Source organism: Syngnathus floridae, chromosome 22 (assembly GCF_059516105.1).
Source record: "Syngnathus floridae isolate MCC-2025c chromosome 22, RoL_Sflo_1.0, whole genome shotgun sequence".
Classification (NCBI taxonomy): domain Eukaryota; kingdom Metazoa; phylum Chordata; class Actinopteri; order Syngnathiformes; family Syngnathidae; genus Syngnathus; species Syngnathus floridae.
Genome location: NC_142434.1, coordinates 2,351,742 through 2,372,371, shown reverse-complemented (window position 1 = coordinate 2,372,371; position 20,630 = coordinate 2,351,742). Strand labels below are relative to the sequence as shown.

Sequence of the window (20,630 nt, the reverse complement as noted above, 5' to 3'; positions counted from 1 at the left end):
TAAGTGCACCTGCGTGAAAACTTTTAGCTCCTGCAGCACGTGAAAAGAGCTAAAACTTTTCACGCAGCTGACTTTAACGAGGGTCACTTGGAAAACATGTTGGAACGCGGCCCCTCGAGGACTGGAGGTCCACACCCCTGGTTTAAGTGAAAAGTGACCCACCTGCCCTCACCCCCACTTTCTGATTGGCTGTTTGACCTGTGACGCCACACGGACACTCCATTAGGTACACCACCATTTTCAGGTTCATTTGCAAAGATTCATGAGTGACTGAATAGTATAGATGAGTGGTCCCCAATTTTGTTTGTATATGCATACACTTATGTGTGTACAAATCAAGCCTCCAGTTGTAAAATAATGAGACCTCCCCTGGGATCGAACCAGGTCCTCTTGGCGTGCGAGCCCATGTTACTAACCAGTCAACCATCTTGACCTGGCATCTTCAAGCCATTGATTTCCTTGTAATTTGCCACTCGGACACCTTTCAAGTAGCTAACAACAGGCCACTTTATTAAAGAAAAATCATGATCAAAGCTTACCTAAAAGTGAAAAGTGCCATTCATGTAATCGGGTTAGCCTTAATTTGTGGTTAATTGTTCAATAAAAAAAACAAAACCTATATGGGCATGGTATTTTTTTACATCAAAATTGTGTTTACAAGATTGTGTGTTAGATATTCTCCGCTGTCATTCATTTTCAATGCAATTCAAATAACTGATGCAAAGACACATTGTGAAATCTCAATGCCTTTATTCCGTTGTTGCGACAGTGGTACAAAAGTTTTGAAAACATGCAGCCACTTGGAAGTGTGCCTGGCATTGGGAATGTTCTTCACAGAGACTAACATACGACAATGTGTGTAGCGTCGCTTACACAAAGTTTCTGGTTAAACATGGAAATAAAAAAAGAAACATTGACAAAAAGTAAAAAAAAAAAATGCATTGAAACATTCATAAAACGGAAAATGTTTTGGTCGAGCCTCTCCCGCTCTCTCCCGAGGCCGTGGAATGTGATTGTCTGACATTGGAGCAGGAACAAAAAAAATAAATCAATGGAGCCGACTGAAGACTGAGAAATCCTCCTTCCAAATCTTCCTAACGTAAACACTTCCTTCCTGTGAGGCGTTTGTGTACGCTGCCTCGGCGGTCGTTAAGCTTCTCATTGCAATCATAAGGCCTGATAAAGTACATAGTGGCTCGTCCTTGGACTAGCGGAGGCACCCTGATTTCTACTAGAGCGTGCATAAAAGCAATTTTTTTATTTTTTTTTAAGTCAAAGGTAAAATGGCTGCTTTGCCTTTTCCCCGCTACATTTATATATATATATATAAAAGTTTGAAGGCATCACGTGCACCTGCTTTAAAGAGGAATGTCTGAAGCTACACAAAACATAAATAAGAGGATAATAAAAAGTCATAATGGCCTTTTGTATAGTCAACACTGCCTGTTGGTGGAATGTTCATGAATACAAAAAAAATAAAGAAAAGCAAAATTTTCTTGTGAGTATAAAGATGTTAGATAAGATGACCGTATACGTGTTAACATACATTACCCGGAGCGTCGCTGTGCTATTGTCATACATAATAAATGTGACTTGAGCTAAATTCTACAAGTGCTTACATTTCTATCCCCCAAGTGGTTGGAATAAAATAATGATGTGTGTCAAGCTTTCGGCTTGAAATATAAATTAAAAAGAAATGGAATGGAACTTGATGAGGGGTTGTCACCCTGGGAAAACATGTCAACTTCACCGCAATTATTTTTGGAACTTTTCGTCCGATCTCAATTTTCACAGCATTTGGTTTCTTTAACAAAGCAAATAGAAACGTGCAAAGGCCACCGTACAAAAAAAGAAATAAAAAACAACAGAGTGATGTTTGTGTATAATGCTGAGACGTTTGTCTTTTTCTTGGGGTCCCTTTCTTTGGGATTGTGGTCGTTTTTTTTTTTTTTTTTTTTTTTTGGTCATCAAGCCAAAGTCTTGAATTGTCGTGGCCCTGGCTTTAAAAAAAAAAAGGCTCCTTCAGGACGTTAGTAGCCCATACCTGATGGGAGAAGCAGAACAGAAAAAAACAATCAGCCATCTCTGAAAACTAGTCAAAATGGTAAACAGGTACGTACCGTTGGTGACTGACTTGGTCTCGCCTCTTCCTGGCGCCTGCCACACAAAAACAGAAACAATTATTGGACTTGTCCATTTTATGGACGCCGTCGCCTTCAATTGCCACCGCACCAGGAAGGAAGGAAGGAAATGTGACTCAAACGTGTCCCCCAGGTGGGCGGTCCATTTGGACCAATACAAACACAGCCTGTGTGTGTGTTGTGTGTGTGTACATCAATGGTGTTGATCTTAAGCCAAAGTGCAGAAGTGCAAATTGGCCACAGAGGAAGCAGATGCTGTAAAGAACGGCCCCCATTAAGGTAATAAAAAGGCAAAGCAGAGTGCAAGTGGAGAAGATTTGTACTTTCAAAAAAAGGGTGAAACAGCCATCGGTGAAAAGCTGGTAAAGTTGGACAAACTAAATCAGAGATAGCGTACTTTGGATTTCAATTTTTGCTGAGACACAATGTCTTGTTGGTCCTCAATGGAAACTAAAATGTCATTCAACTTAAGAATTTTTTTTTTTGAATTTTCTACAGCTATGTCCAACTGGTGACGATAAAAAGGTGGCAGCAAGTACAAGTTTTTTTTCTTCTTATCTCTTTTTACCTCTGCAGGCTTTTTCCAGATTGTCACGAGTATATCGACTAGCTACGAAGAGCTCTTTTAGGGGAAACACAAAACATATCAATTCACAATATACATGCATGTGTGGATTTTTACAGACTAATGATGACTCTGCAGCTTCTCATACGTGTCAATTTGAAATGAAACCTACCTTGGCTGCAGAGGAGCCTTTGTTTTCCCATAAACTCCTCTTATTGGTCACGTCGACGGGCTTCAGGTCCTGGAAAAGCAAAAAAAAAGAATTTCTGGGTGGTATCATGCAATTATCCCAGCAGCCACTAGATGTCACCAGATGTTTTTTCCAGGCAAGGCCTTCCTATTCATTCATCCTTCTCATGAAGAAAAATGCTAACCGCCTGCCAAATTTGGAGTTGGCGCAGGGGTTGCCGTGGAAACGACCTACCGATGGCCTTGCTCCCGACGTCTTGCCGCTCTCGGGGGCTTTATTCAGCCAGTCGTTGATGCGACCCGCCACGCCCGGGTTGATTAAGCTTGCTTCCTGTTTGGACAGAAGTAGAAAGATGAGCGGGCGGCGCTACCTCCTCCCTCCCCGTAATCAACCCCGGGCACCTTAAAGGTGCTGCCGGTGCTTCCTGGCGAGTTGTACACGCTGCCTTTCTCCCACATGCTCTTGATGTTACGGATGCTGTCGGTCACCGTGGGGAGATCCACGGCGCCCGAGCGAGGGGATCGCGACTCCTTGTTCTCGCGCTGCAACGAGAAAAAGTTAATTGGGGCCGCCGGCAACGGTGACTTTGCAAATGTGATCCACCTGCGCGGCCGAGGTGTACTGCTCCAGTCGGTTGTCGATCTTGGACACCACGGGTGAAAGGGACGTCTTGACCGTGCTGTGGGGAATGAAAAATTTGAAATTTTTTTTGCGGCAGTGTTCACAAGCACGAAAAAAAATCCTTATTGATCGGAGATGTTTTGATTCATTTCACCTTTTCTGTGCTGACTTGTTGAGAAACTCGGCACGCTCTCCGATCTGGAAGCAAAGTGAGACTATTGAGTGTTCCAGTAACAACAGCACAAAAATTCCTATCTGTGATATATTTTTTTTATGGATACATAAATAATCAAAAATAATTGATGAGCTTATGAACTTTAAACACACGTTAACACACAAACACAGAAAAAACAACAGGTGGCCTTGTGGGAATTTCAGCAGAAATAAAATAAAACAAATTAAGAGACACAAATTTACACAAAAAGACTTCTCATTCTCAGTTTGACGCTGGACGACCAACGTATGTGGGAGTTCCCGAAATACTCCCCGACAGGAAATTCCCCATTCTCCGACGCATTTTTGAACAGCTGCGGCCCATGCGAATGACGTTTCAGTAATCCTGTTAACCCTAATCGCTTTCCTGCATTCTCGCAGTCGGGCGCTCCTCGACGCGCCGCTACACGTTATCGAGCGCACGCCGTGCAGCCCGCCCGGGTTTGTGCTGTTTAAAGGCTGATAATGTGGACAAAAAAAAGCGCCCGGGGACTGTGTAGACTTTGCCGGGAGGTGACAGCAGATAGCGATAGCTATTCTTTATGCTTTTTAATAGTGGCCGCACAGAAGCAATGCACGGTAAAAATAAATAAAAATAATTCACTTCTGTGTCGCAAAGTTAGAAGAAAAATATTCTTTATTGTGAGCAAATCATTTACAGGCTGAATCACTGACCTTGAGAGAAGAGCCGCGAGGGCTGACGCACTTGAAGGGTTTTTCTTCGTCGTCCACCGGATCCTCCACCTTTTGCCTCTTCTCGGCTGCCTCCGCCCTCCTCCTTTCGATCTCCTCCTTCATCTTCCTTTTTTCCTCCTGAGCAACACAGAAAACAGTGCAGTGTTTGTCTTGCGGTGTTCCGCAGGGTTCAATCTTAGAGCCACTTCTGTTTTGAACTGTCTTTCGCTGAATGTGTGATTTATGAACTGGCCTTTCAAACTATTAGCATTTTGTACATGCATTGATAGAACGGATGGCGCTCGGTGGCACGTCGCCCGTCTCCGAGCTGCCCCGTCTTAGTTAATTAGTCTCCCTCTATCCCCGGGCCCTCTTTTAATTACAAATCAAAAGGCCTCATTAGCATGACACAAGACGAAGCTTATTGGGGGCGGAGGGAGCAAGAAAAGAGCCACACCACGTATGCGGCCAAGCCCGACAAAGAAAGTCGGTTGGGCGGGCTAACGAGAAAAATGCCCACCTCCTCTCTGGCTTTCCGCTCAGCCTCATCCTGCTTCCTCTGCCTCTCCTCCTCCTCCAGCACCTTCCTCCTCTCCTCCCTCTTCCTCTTGAGGTCCTCCAGCTGGGCCTCGGACTCCTGTTGCTTCTGCCGCATGCGCTCAAGCTCCTCGCTCTCGGTGTCTTCACGGCGGCGTTTCAGCTCCTCCAGCTTGAGCTCCGCCTCCAGGCGGGCGGCGGCGGCGTCTTGGTCGCCCTGCTCGTCGTCATCATCGGGGTAGGGTGCGCCGCCTCGACTGCGGGGGTGGACAGCACGTGAGCACACAACAAATCCTAAACCGGTTGCCACGACGATACTTATGCGTACCCGAATGTCCTCTCAGGTTCCCTGTACTGTTTCGCAGTGGCTTCTTCCTCTTCCTCTTCGTTCTCCTGCTCTTCCTCCTCCTCCTCCTCATCATGCAGGCCGCCGTTCTGCTTCCTCTGCTCCTCCCTGCTCTGGCCTCTCTCATACAGCTACACACACAACGATACACTTGTGACATCTACTACAAAATGTACGATTGTGTAGTTTGCAGTTGAGTGCACAATTAGCAACACGGCTGTATAAAAATGTGGCTAGTAAAAAAATCTGTGTCATGGAATCGAGCTAGGTGGAAGACATGCGGGAAAAAAAAAAGTGACCACTCAGTGAAGTTTGATTGTCCTTGCATCACACACCTCATTGTCCGCTTGATTGTCATATCTGGGTATCACATGAGTTCGGATGTCTATAAATGCGCCCTGTGGTGCCTGAAAATCTGCTGCCTGATTTGTACTGACTACTGAATGACTTCCTTCCCATGCCTATGAAAAAGGTCCGTTAGCATGCTGCTATGAAAAACACAGGCAACTCTTGCGCCTACCTGGATCGATTCATCGGTTGACTCCTAGCAAAGCAAAACCAGCGAGCTAGTTATTGAGGTCATCCTTCCAAAAGTTTGACCCCACTCGAGAGATGACTCACCTCTTCTCTTAAGTAAGATCTCCTTGGCTTCTCCTCCATCACAATCTTCTCTTCTTCTGCTCTGGCCACTGGCTCCTCCTCTCTCATGTAGCTGTGCATCTTCGCCTGACGCCAGGAGGAAGACCTCTGCTCCTCTTCTTCTTCCTCCCGCACCATTTGGCTCTTCTCCCCGCTGTCCTGGCCTTCCGTCTCGTCCGGCTGCCTCTGTCGCTCCAGCGCCTCCATCAGGCGGCGCTGGCGACGCTCCTCACGCCTGGCCACGCGTTCCAGCAGCGCTTGGTCTTCCTCCTCGCCGCTGCCGCCTCCAAAACTGCCGCTCGCTGAGACGCTTTCGGTCATACTGACGGAAGACAAAATGTAAACATTTGAGCATTTTTTTGCTAGGTTGGGAATATGCTGCCCTCCACAGGTCAATTTTGTTACTACACTACACTGCTTGGAGGAGGAGACTCTTGATGGGTGTTGGAGTGCCTTGTCAAGTACACCACAAGCTCGCCAGGTCACATGTGAGGTCTCGGTTAAGATGTTAAAAATTGGTATGTGTGCGCCTCAAATAACAGCTCTTGAGAAAAAAATAAGGACTTTTCAAAACAATAATTGTTTTCACATCAACCTGAGGACAAGTGCTGCAAAAGAAATCAAGGTCCGCAGAAGCATATCTGCGGCGTGGACATGTCCTTTGGAGAGAAACAATTTGGCTCCACTGACAGATCCTCGCCACAGAAATGCTTGAAAATAAAACGGTGGGCCAGGCTGAAAATAAATCTGAGGAGAGTCGTTGGACTTGAGCACGGAAAGGATGAAGAGCTCCAAGATGGCTACTACAACAGCTGCTTAGGGCAAGGCCTGACGGTTCTTTGTGTCATTATATTTTATTTTATTTACTATTGCAATATTTGGTCACCTGTGGCAGTTGGTCTCGACCAGACTGTCAGGCTGGCCAGAGGATTCTTCCAACTCTCTGGCCCTCAGCCTCTCCTGGCGGGCCCGGCGCCTTCTCTCGCGGGCCGCCTCCTCCTCGTCGTCATCGTTTCTTGTCAACCTGGCGGAGGAGGAGAGCGAGTATCTCAATTGGGATAATTTGATTTAAAAAAAAAAGTCAGGTTCAACATCCGAGTGGCGTTTTTCCAGCCACCTGACCTTTAACCCCCTCCGCTTAGCGCACGGCTAGCTAACATCACACGAGGGTCTTTGAGGCGGGGCAGCCGAGCGTGGCGTTACATGTTAATTGCAACACGTGTGGTGAGCCGCGCCAAAGCTAGTTTTTTTTTTTTTTTTGCAGCTCATTAACAACAGCTTCCTTCGCTCGCCTCATGTTGACAAAACAGAGATGTTAAGCGTGACATCATTCGTGTCAGACAGGCAATGATTAACCTATGAGGCCATTTTCCTGCATCATTTTAAGTTAAAAACTTTTGTGTACTGAGGCAAAAACTGTAATCTTGAATCCACTTCCTCTCAAAGTACAAAAATTAAAATGCAACTTGTACATGTCATCTCCACACAAATGGTGAGAGACAAAAAAACTCCCTCAGGACTGTGCCGTCCCAGAAAACGGCAGCAAATGTCATGAGAACCAGAAGGAGGCAACAGCTAAAAATGGAATAAAAAGAGTCCTTGGCGGCAGGCGGCGACAATCCCAGGCTTCAAGATTCCTCGGTAGGAGAGGAGAATAAACTTCTAAAAGCTGAATTAGCATTCCTGTCAATCACGGCGCGCACACAAGCAAAGCCCCGCTTTAATATCCCTTTTTTCCTTACTTAGGCCCCAAACTCCATCAGCATTCTGCCACAGAAAGGGGGGGAGGGAAAAGAGAACGGCAGAAAAATGAAAAAAAAGAGGTGAACGGAAAAGGCGATAATCCGCCGATTGGATTCCGGACAAAGACGACGAGGCTATTAATGAAATGACATAAAATGGCAAAATACACCAAAAGGAATGCACTCCTGTTTTTTTTTTTTTCCCCCCTCGTCTCCTGGCGTCCGTCGTGGAGCATGAGAGCGCATATTAGGCACAAGTATGTCTAAATATTTTCTTTGCGGCACAGTTATGCGAGCAAAAACCCATTTGGGGGGCAAAAGCCCGTGTGAAAAGACATTTGCACCCTTACTTGGTAAGAGAGCAGAAAAAAGTGAAAATGTGGAGCAGAAGGGAGGGACGATGAGGGGAGGCATTTTGGGCTGACCCATTCCCACGCTGGACTCCTTCCTATCCTCCGATAGAAATCCCCTAAATCCTCTTATTGACTTCATTACCTCCACCAAGGAAAGTTGATCAGAATGCAATGAATTTCAATGACACAAAAGAGGCGGCTTTGGGTTTTGTCTCGCCCTTTCCCGTGTCATTTTCACCAGACCATATTTGGTCAGGGATCTCTCGCAGAGGATGGGTGTTATTTCCTCAGACCTTTCCTGAATGGCACAGGTGGAAGGGCAGGAGAACCAAGAGGAAGAAGAGAAGAGGAAGAGGAAAGGAGTGGTGTGACATGGGTGTGTGAGAGAGAAAGAAAGGGAAGGGCCTGAGATTAAAATGGAAGCATGAGGTCATAAACTAAAGGGGGGGTTTGAGGTGATGCGGAAGGGGGAGGGGCCAATGAGGACATTGAAAAGGATTAGAACATCCTGCAAAAGTTGGTGTAAATATCTTTTGATGACTTGGCAGAAATGGAAAGCAATGTGGGGGATGTAATTCTTTTTTTTTTTTTAAATCAATAACCGGAGCAGCGTGTCACCTGCCAGCTGGGTTATTATTGGACCGAAGCCAGCCAAGTCAAAATTTTCATGTCGACATATACATTAAAATAATTTTATTTTATAATATTTAAATAAATAAATTATTAAATAATTTAGATATTAAATGATTTAAATAATTAGACAATTACACATTTTGAATACTTGGGCCCACTAAAACTATGTGAGCCAGTTTTGCTTGGAGTAAAATATTTCTCAGAGCAAATGAATGACCTTGGCTGTTATCTAAATCCTTATCAAACTTTTACTAAGTGGCCTGAAGCTGCGGAACTGATGAGGAAACTCGTTGAAGCAAAGGACCTTGGCACATTGTTCTCACGATTATATTCAGAGGGAAAAAAAGAAAGACTCGTCTTATATGCCGGCGCCGCTCAATCATTTGTTGGAATGAGCTTTAAGTCTCATCAATTCCATCCATTGAATCAAAAGGAGGCCAGCATATCCGAGAAAGAAAATTGGAGGAGAGCGGGAGGACATGATTGAGCGTCCCCACTTAAAGGTCATCACAACGCTTATCTGATTGCTTATCAATCTATTTTTTTTCACCTCCTTCAATAAACCACACTGAGGGGGGGACAATGTTTGCCAAGTTATGCTTTTAAAAAGATCTCAAAGAGGCCTTGAGCTTTTAAAACAACACTGGCGCCGTTCTGCTCCAAATTGGCATCAACATCAGAGGTGCTCTTGACGAGCAGCTTCGCTCCCGCAAACACGGCCTGAGGAATTCTTCACTAAGTCGGAAGGATCCGTAATGACAGCGCCCCCGTGACCTGGATCGGATCCAGCAAAGGTCGCTATGGGAAAACATCAAAATGGGTCTTACCGTTCAGCCTCCAGACGCATCTCCTCCCGCTTCTGCCTCCTCAGCTCTCGGCGCCGGTCAAAGTCCATTTCATCCATGATTGTACCCTAGGAAGTCACCCCAAAAAAAAAAAAAGTGTCATTTTTAGATTGACTGAACCTGTGTTCGTTTTTTTACGCTACGTCACACAAGCGCTGGTCTTACGCAAGAACAAAAACCATCGAGTACCTTCGATAAAAGCACCAATCTTTTTCTTCACAATGCCAGTAGCATATCAACAGCTGTCTTCTCCGAGAATGCAGCCTACAAAAATTCCAGCCCCTTCCCCTTCTTGTCCCTCCTTCTATCCCTCAATGACCTCCTTCCTGCTCCCCCCCTCGACTTGGCTCTATCGCAACAGCTAACTCTTCCTGTTTTGTTTACCCAGAAAAACGCTCTCCGAGGACATGACTCGGCACTTGAGCCTCACTTCCGGTGTCGTCCTCCTCTGTCTACAGTTTCTTGAGAGCTGCACTGCATGCAATCTTAAGTTTTCATTGTTATACTACCAACTATTTTTTGTTATGCTAGCAACTATGTTTTGTAATGCTAGCAACTATGTTTTGTCGCAGTATAAATTTGCCAGACCAGGATTGACGTCGATTGTGAACACTCCCACAGCGGTGCAGACCTCCCTTTCATTTGATAACCAAGCAAACATTTCCTTGATTGGCTAATGCTACTAGCAAAGTGATGCATCATTATGACAGTAGACAAAAATCTGAAGCTCCTGACTCTTAGAGACTTGACTGGGAGATGGATTTCACAACAGTGCAATAATTCACTCTATATTTGGATGTTACGATAGCGTCGTCTGTGACGATGGCCAATTAGCGCCGGCTAACGCATGCAACCGTAATTAAAACGAGACGAGAACGCTAAATACAAGTGACAAGGCCTCCGACGGCACCAGTCTAATCACACACTTCAACATACAGGGGGACGCCGAGGGAGACACAGTCCATTAATTTCTCCAGAATGTTCAGACTGTCTCAAAATGAATTACGGTGATGAATGTAATGACTAAAAGATAAGGTTGATCAACAGAACCAACACAAATGATTCGTATCGCAAGACTTTACAAGAAGATGTATTTCAGCTGCGACTGTAACTAATGATACATTTAATGCGTTTATTGAATAAATGCAATATCATGAGAATCTCGGGCTTTTAAATGGAAAGCGCTAAGCAAAGGACCCCAGGGGGAAGCCTCTGGCTTGCATAAATATCTGTGTGTAAGTAAAATGGTGTCGAGCACTCGAGGGACCACCCAGACTTTTACAAAAGCTAACAGAGACAGCATTCCATGCAGTTGAGCAACCTCAAGTGATGGCACATTTTCATTTTCAACTTCAGACTGTCCATTCCTTTCTGCTAGAAATCTGGATCGTCACTTTCCATTGACCAAAATATGACTTCAGTGATACTTAAAATATTCCGATAGTATTCCGAGAACCATCATGATCGCACACCCTGATAATACGTGGATCCTCTTATAAGCATGCTACATGCTAACATTAGTTAGTTATAATGGTAGGTCTACACAGGTGTTCTTTTCAGGAAAGTTCTAACCAGGTGAAGACAAGCATTCCAGTTATGCGAAACAAAAACGAGTCTTCTTTGTCCGTGAAGACATTTTCAAGTGACAATGACCGTCGCCGTGACCTGCTAGCGGCCTTCAAAGAGGCGACTGACTCCACGAGGGGTTTACTGGCTGGACTTAAGTACGGCATTAGCTCGTTATAATAAGACAATCTTAGATAAGGATGGCGCAGTCGGAGAGGGAGGAAGAAGGGGAGGGAAGAAAGACAGCCATAGTCCAAATGCGTGCCTGTAGGCGCTGAAGATGAACAGCTGTTTTGGCAGAAGCTCCCGAGACACTTTTGAGTTGTGTAAACGTTTTCTGCAGGCGTAGTACCGTAGTCTCCTGACAGAAGCGCATAGAAAGATAACAACATAACAAAACTGTACTTAAGGGTCGCTTTGTGTCATTTTACGACAAATATTAGTCACAAATTTACATCTTTGGATTGGGTCGCGTGGGTTGTTATGGCTTCCCTCAGAAGGCCACTTCTAAACGTTACGATACATCTAAAAATCACGCTTCGTATGAGCTAAAGCTAAACTATTTCTTGGTACAGCTGAGCGATGTATTTTAGGCGTTAGCTATGTGGCTAAAGTTTAGCTAAGAAGTCAAGGCACAATTGTGGCCATGTAAAAGGAGGCGGAGACCGAGAATTGGCCTTCGGGTATGACACCGAGACTTTCGAGTGTATTATGGAGTCAGAACATGTGCCATTTCCATCAGTGCCCACGAGCGGTTGTGGTCGTCTCTGCTATGCACCTTCGCGCTTGCTAGCATAAATACGTTTACAGTGGAACGGAGCTGCCTGCCGCAGATGAGCATTCAGGATCTCACTGGAGATATTTCCTTCTTTCCATATCTGCCTGCGCCTCTCAGGGCTTCATTTGTCATCGGGCTTTCTCCGCCTTCCATTAAAAGACGACCTAGACATTGACTGGATGATGTATTGGCTAATTTGATTGTGCCTTGTCAGATACATATTGATTTTCAGGCAGGACTCCAGATTACCTTCAAATTGTCACTAAAATGTCAGCAAGTAAATTTTATTTTTTTACATTTTATGGGATTACATCAAAAATAACACTCATAAAAAATCCAGACTATACAGCCGGGCGCATTTTTTCTCAGTGTGTCTTGGCACCGACGACGGAAGCCTATCAAGTAACCACGTACTATTATGTGGATAAAATATGAAGACACATTTTTTTATTTTTTTATGATAGCCTGGATAATATTGCACGTATGGGGGATTACACACATTCTTTCTCCTCCATCCGTCTATACGTGAACGCCACGGTGTGAAAAGCAAGCACAATGTCTTCTGTTGTCAACGCCGCACGGAGGCGGCCAAACGCAACACGGCTCGATCTCAATACCATCTGCTTCCTGCCCCAAAAAATTGAGGCTTCAACCCCGATGAGGACACATCGAGAAATGCATTTAATGGGGCGTCATTTGGGATCTAACCGCACACACCCAAATCACCCCAAACTACCCCGACTAACCCAGCAGCATTGAGAAAAACTAGGTGGAGAGATGTAAACTTTCCATCCTGCATTCCCAGACTATGTTTCATATTGTATAAGGGCCTTGTGTGAGTGAATCACACACACACACAGAGCATGAAAATCTCAATGGAATACCTCGGACGCGTTGTACTTTTGAGGACGGGCAGTACGATGCGCCGGGGGGGGGGGGGGGGGGGGGGGATTAACGGTGCACACGCGTCATGGCTGAATCAGTCAGGCGCAAGATTATGTTTCAAAAATCAAAGCGGCAACCAAACAGCAGCTTTGCAAAGTAAATGTATTTAGATTTAGGAAGATTCTTTATTAACTCATCCACTGCCAACCCAGTTAATATCGTTCAGTTAATAATTATAATAATCCCAGTACCGCCTTGTCTTGTCTCACAGCGAACCCCTATCGTAAAGCCGCTCGGGGATGATGGATCCGAAAGGTCAACTGTTATCCCAAAGGTCAACAGTTAATCCGATTCCCCAAATTCAAGAGGTATCCAAAATAGCTAAGTGTTAACAAGATAGCTTTTGTGACTTAGTCTCAAATACCGTTTAAGACAAACATTTGCGTTACAAGTTGGATCTCAATTGCTCATAACATCAATTGGACTTTTTTTTTTTTTTTTTTATAAGCATCCTGCTCCAAAATCCCTCGCAAACTCGGCATGTTTGCAGCGCATCAAAAGACGACGGCTCGCTGCTGCTGCTGGTTCATATGACCAAATATGGAAGGAAAAAAATGCTGCCTTTCCCGTAACCAAACTGGGAAAAAAAAGGGGGGGGGGGGGGTTCTTGCATGCTGTGTGCTTAGTGCGATAGCGGCGCTCTCACACTAACGTCACAGTGGCTGCAGTTGGCTCCGACTCAATACTGTGTGACTGATGGCCACGCCGTGACACACGCACGCACACACCGATGAGTTCACCGTGCAGACATTTCATCTGCAAACACACGTTTGACACTGCAGCCTTAGCCACACATTCCACTTCGTCAAAGAGCCCAAAAAAAGTCCAAAACAGTTTGCCTGTGGCATGACAAACATGTCTTTGGAGGCCTCACGAGAAGCTTGGATCCAATTAGCCAGTGGTGCAAGAACACAACAAAGCCATAATAAAATAAACCATGTTCCGACATGGTATTTCATCGGTTTCGAATTGTCTTGACGCGAAGCTCAATTAAAAGCGGGGGGGAAAAAAAATCATTTGCAAATAATGTGTATATAAACATGCATGTTGGAAAACATGAGTTGATAGATGCTATGCTAATTTAAGCTATGCTATTTACTCATTGACAGCTATAATGTGGAATAATTAAAAAGAATTTCTCTAATTAACTTCAACAATCACAATTATTTCATCCGTCCACTCGTATACCTTACTGTGGCTCTTGCAGGCTCGCTGTTATGTTGCAAGGTGTTGCTGACACGTGAAGCTCAGCGGGCCCACCTGCCTCTGAGAACATCATGTTTGAAGCATCACAACGGGCGAGGTATGTACTGTTAATCAATTGTGGCGTCATCTTGCTCTCGTGATGTCACAAAGTGAGTCGGATGATGAACGGGACTACTTTAAATACCATTTCTAAGACACCTGTAAAGATATATAAAAATTATATATATTTAATATATATATTATTTAATATTATGTATTAAAATTATACATATTTTTATATGTATATATATTTTTTAAAATTATTTTTGTGTTTATTTATATTATATATATTACATTATATATATCTGGCCTGCGAATATAGTGAGAAAAGCAAAAGTTTAAACGCTTTAGCGACCTCCTTTCGACACCTGCCTTATGTCAGAATAAATGAGACCCTGCCAGGAGTCTGCGTCTCCTCAATGGGACATTAATCTGCTACTAGTGAGTGGGCTGTGGATGCTGGTCTAAGCAGGCACTGATATATGGCGGCTTTTAAACCAAGCAGCGCTACTGCCAACGGACGATGTGGAGTTCATCCAGTCGACAATATGAAAGCAGAATCCAATGGAAAAAAGATTTGAATGGAACTGTGTTTTGCTTTCATAGCCAGGCAACTCAAAAAAAAATATCCCAAGAATGAGCAGAAGCCACAAAGACGACGGTTATGAATGCCATTCTGACGTTAAGTCCAAGATATGGTGGAAAAGTGAAAATTCTCATATGAGTGACGTACTTCCTGCAAAAGCCAGAAAAAAAAGGGACGCAGATGTCAAACCACACAAAGAAAACATGTTCCCTATCATACCTTACATGGAAGCGCTCAGACTCGGCCAATTGCAAACACGACAAAACCATTAAAAAAAGTCATTTGCACAAAAAGGAAATATTTGTTTAAACTACTCCAAAATATCATCAATCTTTATCTCTGGACTCGTCACTAAATCACATGGTGGAATGCCATTTTTTTTTTTTTTTTTTTTTTTTTTGTGCTGCGAGGCTGCTTTTCAAGGGTATTACATGACAAGGTATTTTTCAAAATAAGGGGGCTGCATTCCTTGAGAGAGATAGGAGGGGATTAAGGCCCGGGATGGGGGGGGGGGAGTAAGACGATTGGACCGAGAGGCTCGATTACTCACACTGGATGTAGCCAGCGACTCCCATGATGCTGTTTGGAATTTGTACCAAGAATAATGACAAATAGAAAAATCGTTTGTCACCCTCATGTGGATAAAAGTGGCCGTGATGGAATTAAAACAAATACCAGCCGATTTCTCCTCCGCATGTCCTGACCCGTGATGCATGCCATTCCCATCTATTCCCGTCATAGCACAATAGCCACTATCTAGTAAAAACACCGCAGCCCAAAAAAAAAAAAAGAATTAAATGGCCCGATAAGTTCTTTGAATGACATTGAAGTCAGTAAAACTGGCAGCGAGACACTGGGAGGGAATTTAATAGAGGAAAAGTGACGCTTGGAATGGAAATACTGCACGAGTCAGCAAAAAAATGACTTTTCCAAGTCGAGCTCAGCTGACCTGGTTGGACAAGCGAGAAGCAAAAAGTGACTATGTTGAAACAGCACATCCGGTTTTTGTCAAGAAAACTTCTTCATCCAGAAAATAAATTCCAGGCGTGTCATAGTTTTTTTTTTTTTCATGCGTGCTAATTTTCGCAATCATTTTTGAATCCCATTAGCACCATGTGGTATTTACCATTAAATTGACGAGTCAATTTTAGAGGTTAATATATGTGTGGTATTTAAGCCTACTAATTCCTAAATTTATTGGAATAACACATATCTCAGACAGCCTTGAAATTGTAATTAATTGAGAGAGGCCGCTCGGCTCTACCGAGATTGTTGCCGCCGCTTTTTTTTTTTAGCTGATGGCATAAAAATGGAAATTTGGTTGGCAAAGGGAATATATTTAAAAGTGAAGCTATGCCTCACCCCTCCAAACATCTTTTTTTTAATTAAGCCAATGAAAGAGTTGTTTTAGGTGATTAAAGACAAGGTCAGCCATCTTGTATTCACCTCAAGACACTCATATATTTCCAATCGCCTTTACGTGACAAGTGCCATCTTTAATCCAAGCTAAATGCGGGGGGGGATAATTAATCCTTGCTCCTGTTCTGGTAAGACGTCACGCTTAATTTGTGTACAAGAGGTGCCCGGTAAACACTCTCTGACCCGGTTCAGCGGTTGAAGGGCTCTCAGTTTGTATTGTATTGACTAATCTTTTTGATTTAAGCACACGTCCATTGCTTCTTGAAAATATGAGTAGACAGAAGCATTCAAGCCATCATATGAATCAGCCTTTCATTTAATAAGCACCATTTGGCTGTCACCTCGGTGGCTACGGCGCTGCTCCATTACAGTAAAGCCCCTGCGGTCCAGGGCTTGGGTTATTCAATAAAACCTGACTGAGTGTTATTTCCAATCACCACTGGCAAGGCTCTGCTGAGGTAAAAAGATCTCCCATGCCAACCTCGGCCTTTTTTTTTTGAGCAGGACTGTCTGATTAAAATGGTTTTCTCAAGCTTTTTTGTTCGCCTTGTGCCCTCGCCAGACACGAGAATAGAATGTAGGGGAGAGAAAAGACAAATGACCCTATGGAACACGGTTAAAAAAAAAAAAAAAAAGTCAACCAGTGGTCAGCAGGCCTTTAGTGGTCCGTGGCGGTATTGCAGGCGGTCCACACTTGATTTATTTTCCAGCTAATTTTGTGAACCATCCAAATTATGTTTGGGCAATAAACCAACAAAAACATCTAAAACCCTCTTACGATCCTAATTGGTTCTTCAAAAAATACGATAACGTCCGTCACGATAGCGTTTGTTTAAGTTGTTGAAACAAAGACAAAGCGCAAAAAGAGTATAAAAAAAAAAATGCTCTCATTTTTTGAAGTTCTTCCAAAGCACACAAGCAGATTTCGTAGTCTGCTTCATGCGCATATCCATTTAAGGTGATTGTTTTTATGTGTATGATGTCACCCGTTGGACAAATCTCACACGCTGTGGCCGCCGTCCAACATGTCGTTCACACTCGCACACACAAAGATACACAACCCGGGTAAGCCACCAGCATAAATCCAGCAAGCCTATTAGTGACCCACACACTAGCCCGTCTGTCCCTAACCCCTCCGGCAGGCGGTTAACCTTGCTCGTGTAAACACATGACCTCACTGATCATGTGTTTACACTCAAAAGGTATTATTGCCAACATTGTAACTATTTTTTTTTCTTTCATGGGAATGGGCAAAAAAAAAAGTTTTGGCAGGTTTGATAAAAAAAATAAAATAATTAAAGGAATGGAGCAAGTTTCGAGGACCGTGCACGTCTGCAGTCCCGCTGGGAGGACGCAATAGGAAAGCACAAGGCCAATCAGCTAACAGGCACATTTCCTGTGCTTGTTTTATCAGATGAGAAGAAGCCGAAAGGCAAAAAAAAAAAAAGAACATTTCTCCCAATAACCTGGCGAATGAACGAAAAAAAAAGGGAAATGTCTTAGCACGAGAGGTGTGACAGTCGTGATGTGGGCCTCCTCTTAAAATCTCAAATAACCGGATTTATGTATCGCAAAGCTCTTCGGGTGTATTTTCCACAACTTAACTTAAACACGGTCTAATGTTTCACTAGCAATTCGCCGCTTTCAACTTGTTAGCCAATGAAGAGTTAAAATTTCTTTTTCCGAGTCCAGATTTGTCTGTGGGTCCAAAACAGTGTGGTTCTGGTTGCAGAACATTCAAGTGACATGCTATCCAATTCCCAAGAAGGGGGGGGGGGGGGGGGGGGGGGGGGGTAAGCCGCAGACCCCATAAGCTTCTTGTCAAATCAAAATAACAAACCTCCCTTTAAAACGCATTTATACATTGTAACAATTTTAAAAATATTGTTTTCCCCCAATCAATATTGCTATGAAATATAATTTTTACTCGGTTTTTTTCTACAATAAATTATTCTGTGCTAGAATATTTTTATGTATATATATTATGTATAATTTATATATTTTTTTGCTTTTAGGTCGTGACAAGCTACAATAGCATGAAACAGACACCTGTTGCTCAACCTAATTCATAAATATTCCATATCATGATGAAAAAAAAAAACAAAGGCAGATTGAAAATGAGCACAGAAAGCAGGTGAAAGGTTAAAAAGGGTAGAAGACAGGAAACATAGCTGACATAGTTTCACTGGTCCATAATGAGAAGAAAGCGAAATAAATGGTGCTGCTGGCACCTGCTGCGAGGAAACAATGTATGTTTGGCTACACACCGGCTGGAATTTTGGGAAGAACATATTGTACATGAAAAATGTATTTTCCATCCTATTCCACTTCAGTTGGCAGCTCGCTGGTGCTAAGAAGCGGCCGGATTCCTTCTTTGGAACTTGATACTCTGCAGGATTAAGAACCTCGGCTATCAAACTTGCACGTGTGGACGCATGTTGATGAGGCGGACGGGTGTCACCTGATACCCCCCCCTCCCTTTTTTTTTTTAAAGCTTTAATCAGATGGAGGACTTACAGTACCAAGAGGCCTTCAAGTCCAGACTGCGGAAATGCATGGCAATGTTCCCTACATCCTGCCTTGCCCAAACGCCAACACAGCCAAAGTTCTGTTATCACCCCCGTGCAATTACCTCCACATTTCATTTGGGCTGACAATTACACAATCCTGCTGTGCACGCCACAATTTGACGCCGGAGTTGAACTTTCCATTGTGCACCTGGTTGTAAGGTAAAGCCCATAAAAATGGTGTCAAGAGTTCAACTATGGCCTAGTTTGCATTTGCTATCTTTAGACACTTCATTAGGTACACCCAGACAAGCAAATAGGAGAGCTGCATCAACAATTTTTGCCCTTACAAAAGATAATGCGTTGTCAGAGAGACATTAATTGGATTTATTTCGGTGGTTGGGAGTTTGCAGCGAGCGGGGGCAAAATATTAGAAACAGCTGTCAGTATGATGCAATTCACTTCTCTGTCACTGCAATCCAATCATAAATACAGTATTGTACGGCTGAAATCGTTTTTGAAGATTGGACTGAGGCGGTTAAAGAAACAAATGACTCGACACTTTTTGCCACACTTTTCTTAAGCTGTCATTGTCAAAGCTGCAAAATCGGAGTTTGAGTCAATTCATTGTTTATTTACATTCATTTTAGCATTAGCTTATTTTGTAGCACTTTTTTTTTTACCTACAAAATATATGAAACCCACTCAGCTTGCATTTTAATAAATATTTCTCTGATATTATTAGAATTGACTTCTTCCAAGTGTACCTAAAACCGGGTTGAAGAAATTTGGAAATGGCTTAATATCACAAAAAGTGCATCATCAGCCCTGTCTTCTCATCCCATTTTATTTTGAAAAGCATAAAAGAGACAAAGGCACGAGTACAGCGCCCCTCTTCTTCTCTCTCCATTCATGCATACATTTCACACACATTAGTGTGACAAAGCTGCGATCAAAGACTTGAAGGCCAACTCAAGTTCACTATGAGTAAAAAAAAAAAAAAAAAAAAGGGTGTGTGGGTATAGATTTGCTTGAGGGGGGTGAGAAGATCACAAAGGTGTCTAGAGATACTTTTGCTTTTAAATATTATACTATGATCTTTAGATTCATGTTGGGGTGAAAAAAAAGTTAAAAAAAAGTTTTCAAGAAAGCATAATGCTGTCAAAACATAAGACTGCGTAAAAATGCGGTCAAAACTCCAAACCACGTCACCATCGCTAACTATTTGTAATAAATTGCGCGTGAAAGCTTTCGTGGATGACAACGTTAAGAATAAAACTCACGAAAAAGTTAAGCGAGCGCACAAAGGAGGGAGCGGCTAACGGGCCAAAAAATAGGTTCCACAAAAAAAGACGCGCAGCGAAGCGCACGGCTTTTCTTTGTTTAGAAAATAAACCAAAACACATCAGCGAAGTTCGCAAGCGTTTTTAGAAATCAGGAATAACATAGCGTGGGTGTTTTTGCGTGGGCTTACCTGTGGATCGTAACGGGACATGATCGCTTGGGTCGAGTGTGAGGAGAAGGAGAAGAAGAGAAGTAGAAGCAGCCAGGCTGATGTCGCTCCTCCGCTCCACGCAGCACTGATAGAAGCCCAAATCAAGCCCCGCCCCTTTTGAGAAAAAAACAAAACCAAAACGAAACAAAGTCAGCCAAATCCAGCGCCGAACTATTTCGCAAACTTTTGTTTCATTCAATTTTTTTTTATTCCGCAGAAGGGAATGTACTTTCTGCAGTTCTGCTGACTCACTTTGCTTTCTATTTCTAGATAATAAACTTTAATTTGATAACTGCTTTGAAAACACGCGTTGCTTTGACAGACAGGATGACGTAGAAAAAAAAAACGTTTAAAGCAGCAACATTGATTTCAAAGCTCCAAATTGTATTTTGACATCTATGCTATAAATTACAGTTTTATTTTCATTTGTTTCCTTTTACCACACGCATTTATCATTTTAAACTATGATACCGTTGAAACTAAATCTTCACAGCCAACACAGCCCAGAGCTTCCGCTATTTGTTACCTGCCACTCATTTTTCCTCTAAGGTGACAAAAACAATGACTGCACTGTTCTTTTATTCCCTTG

The 20,630-nt window shown here is 43.3% G+C and overlaps 1 protein-coding gene across 7 annotated transcripts; it reads right to left on the bottom strand.

Moving 5' to 3' along the window:
* Nucleotides 1–730: 730 nt before the first annotated feature.
* cald1a (caldesmon 1a) lies at nt 731–20,303 on the bottom strand. Of its 7 annotated transcripts, XR_015855334.1 has the most exons (17): nt 20,021–20,303; nt 9,483–9,568; nt 6,814–6,951; nt 5,910–6,249; nt 5,809–5,832; nt 5,624–5,749; nt 5,271–5,419; nt 4,926–5,199; nt 4,406–4,543; nt 3,672–3,715; nt 3,500–3,575; nt 3,298–3,438; nt 3,131–3,226; nt 2,879–2,947; nt 2,710–2,763; nt 2,121–2,157; nt 731–2,044 (listed from the first exon to the last, which is right to left on the bottom strand). XR_015855334.1 is itself a non-coding variant. In XM_088366607.1 (16 exons), exons 1-16 carry the CDS (start codon nt 20,039–20,041, stop codon nt 2,031–2,033), a joined length of 1,773 nt encoding a protein of 590 aa, XP_088222733.1. In that variant the 5' UTR covers nt 20,042–20,303; the 3' UTR covers nt 731–2,030. The 7 variants fall into 7 exon arrangements, 6 of the variants coding, with proteins under 6 accessions (XP_088222733.1, XP_088222734.1, XP_088222736.1 ...); XM_088366607.1 differs by lacking the exon at nt 2,710–2,763; XM_088366608.1 differs by lacking the exons at nt 2,710–2,763; nt 20,021–20,303 and adding an exon at nt 13,978–14,052.
* Nucleotides 20,304–20,630: the final 327 nt, after the last annotated feature.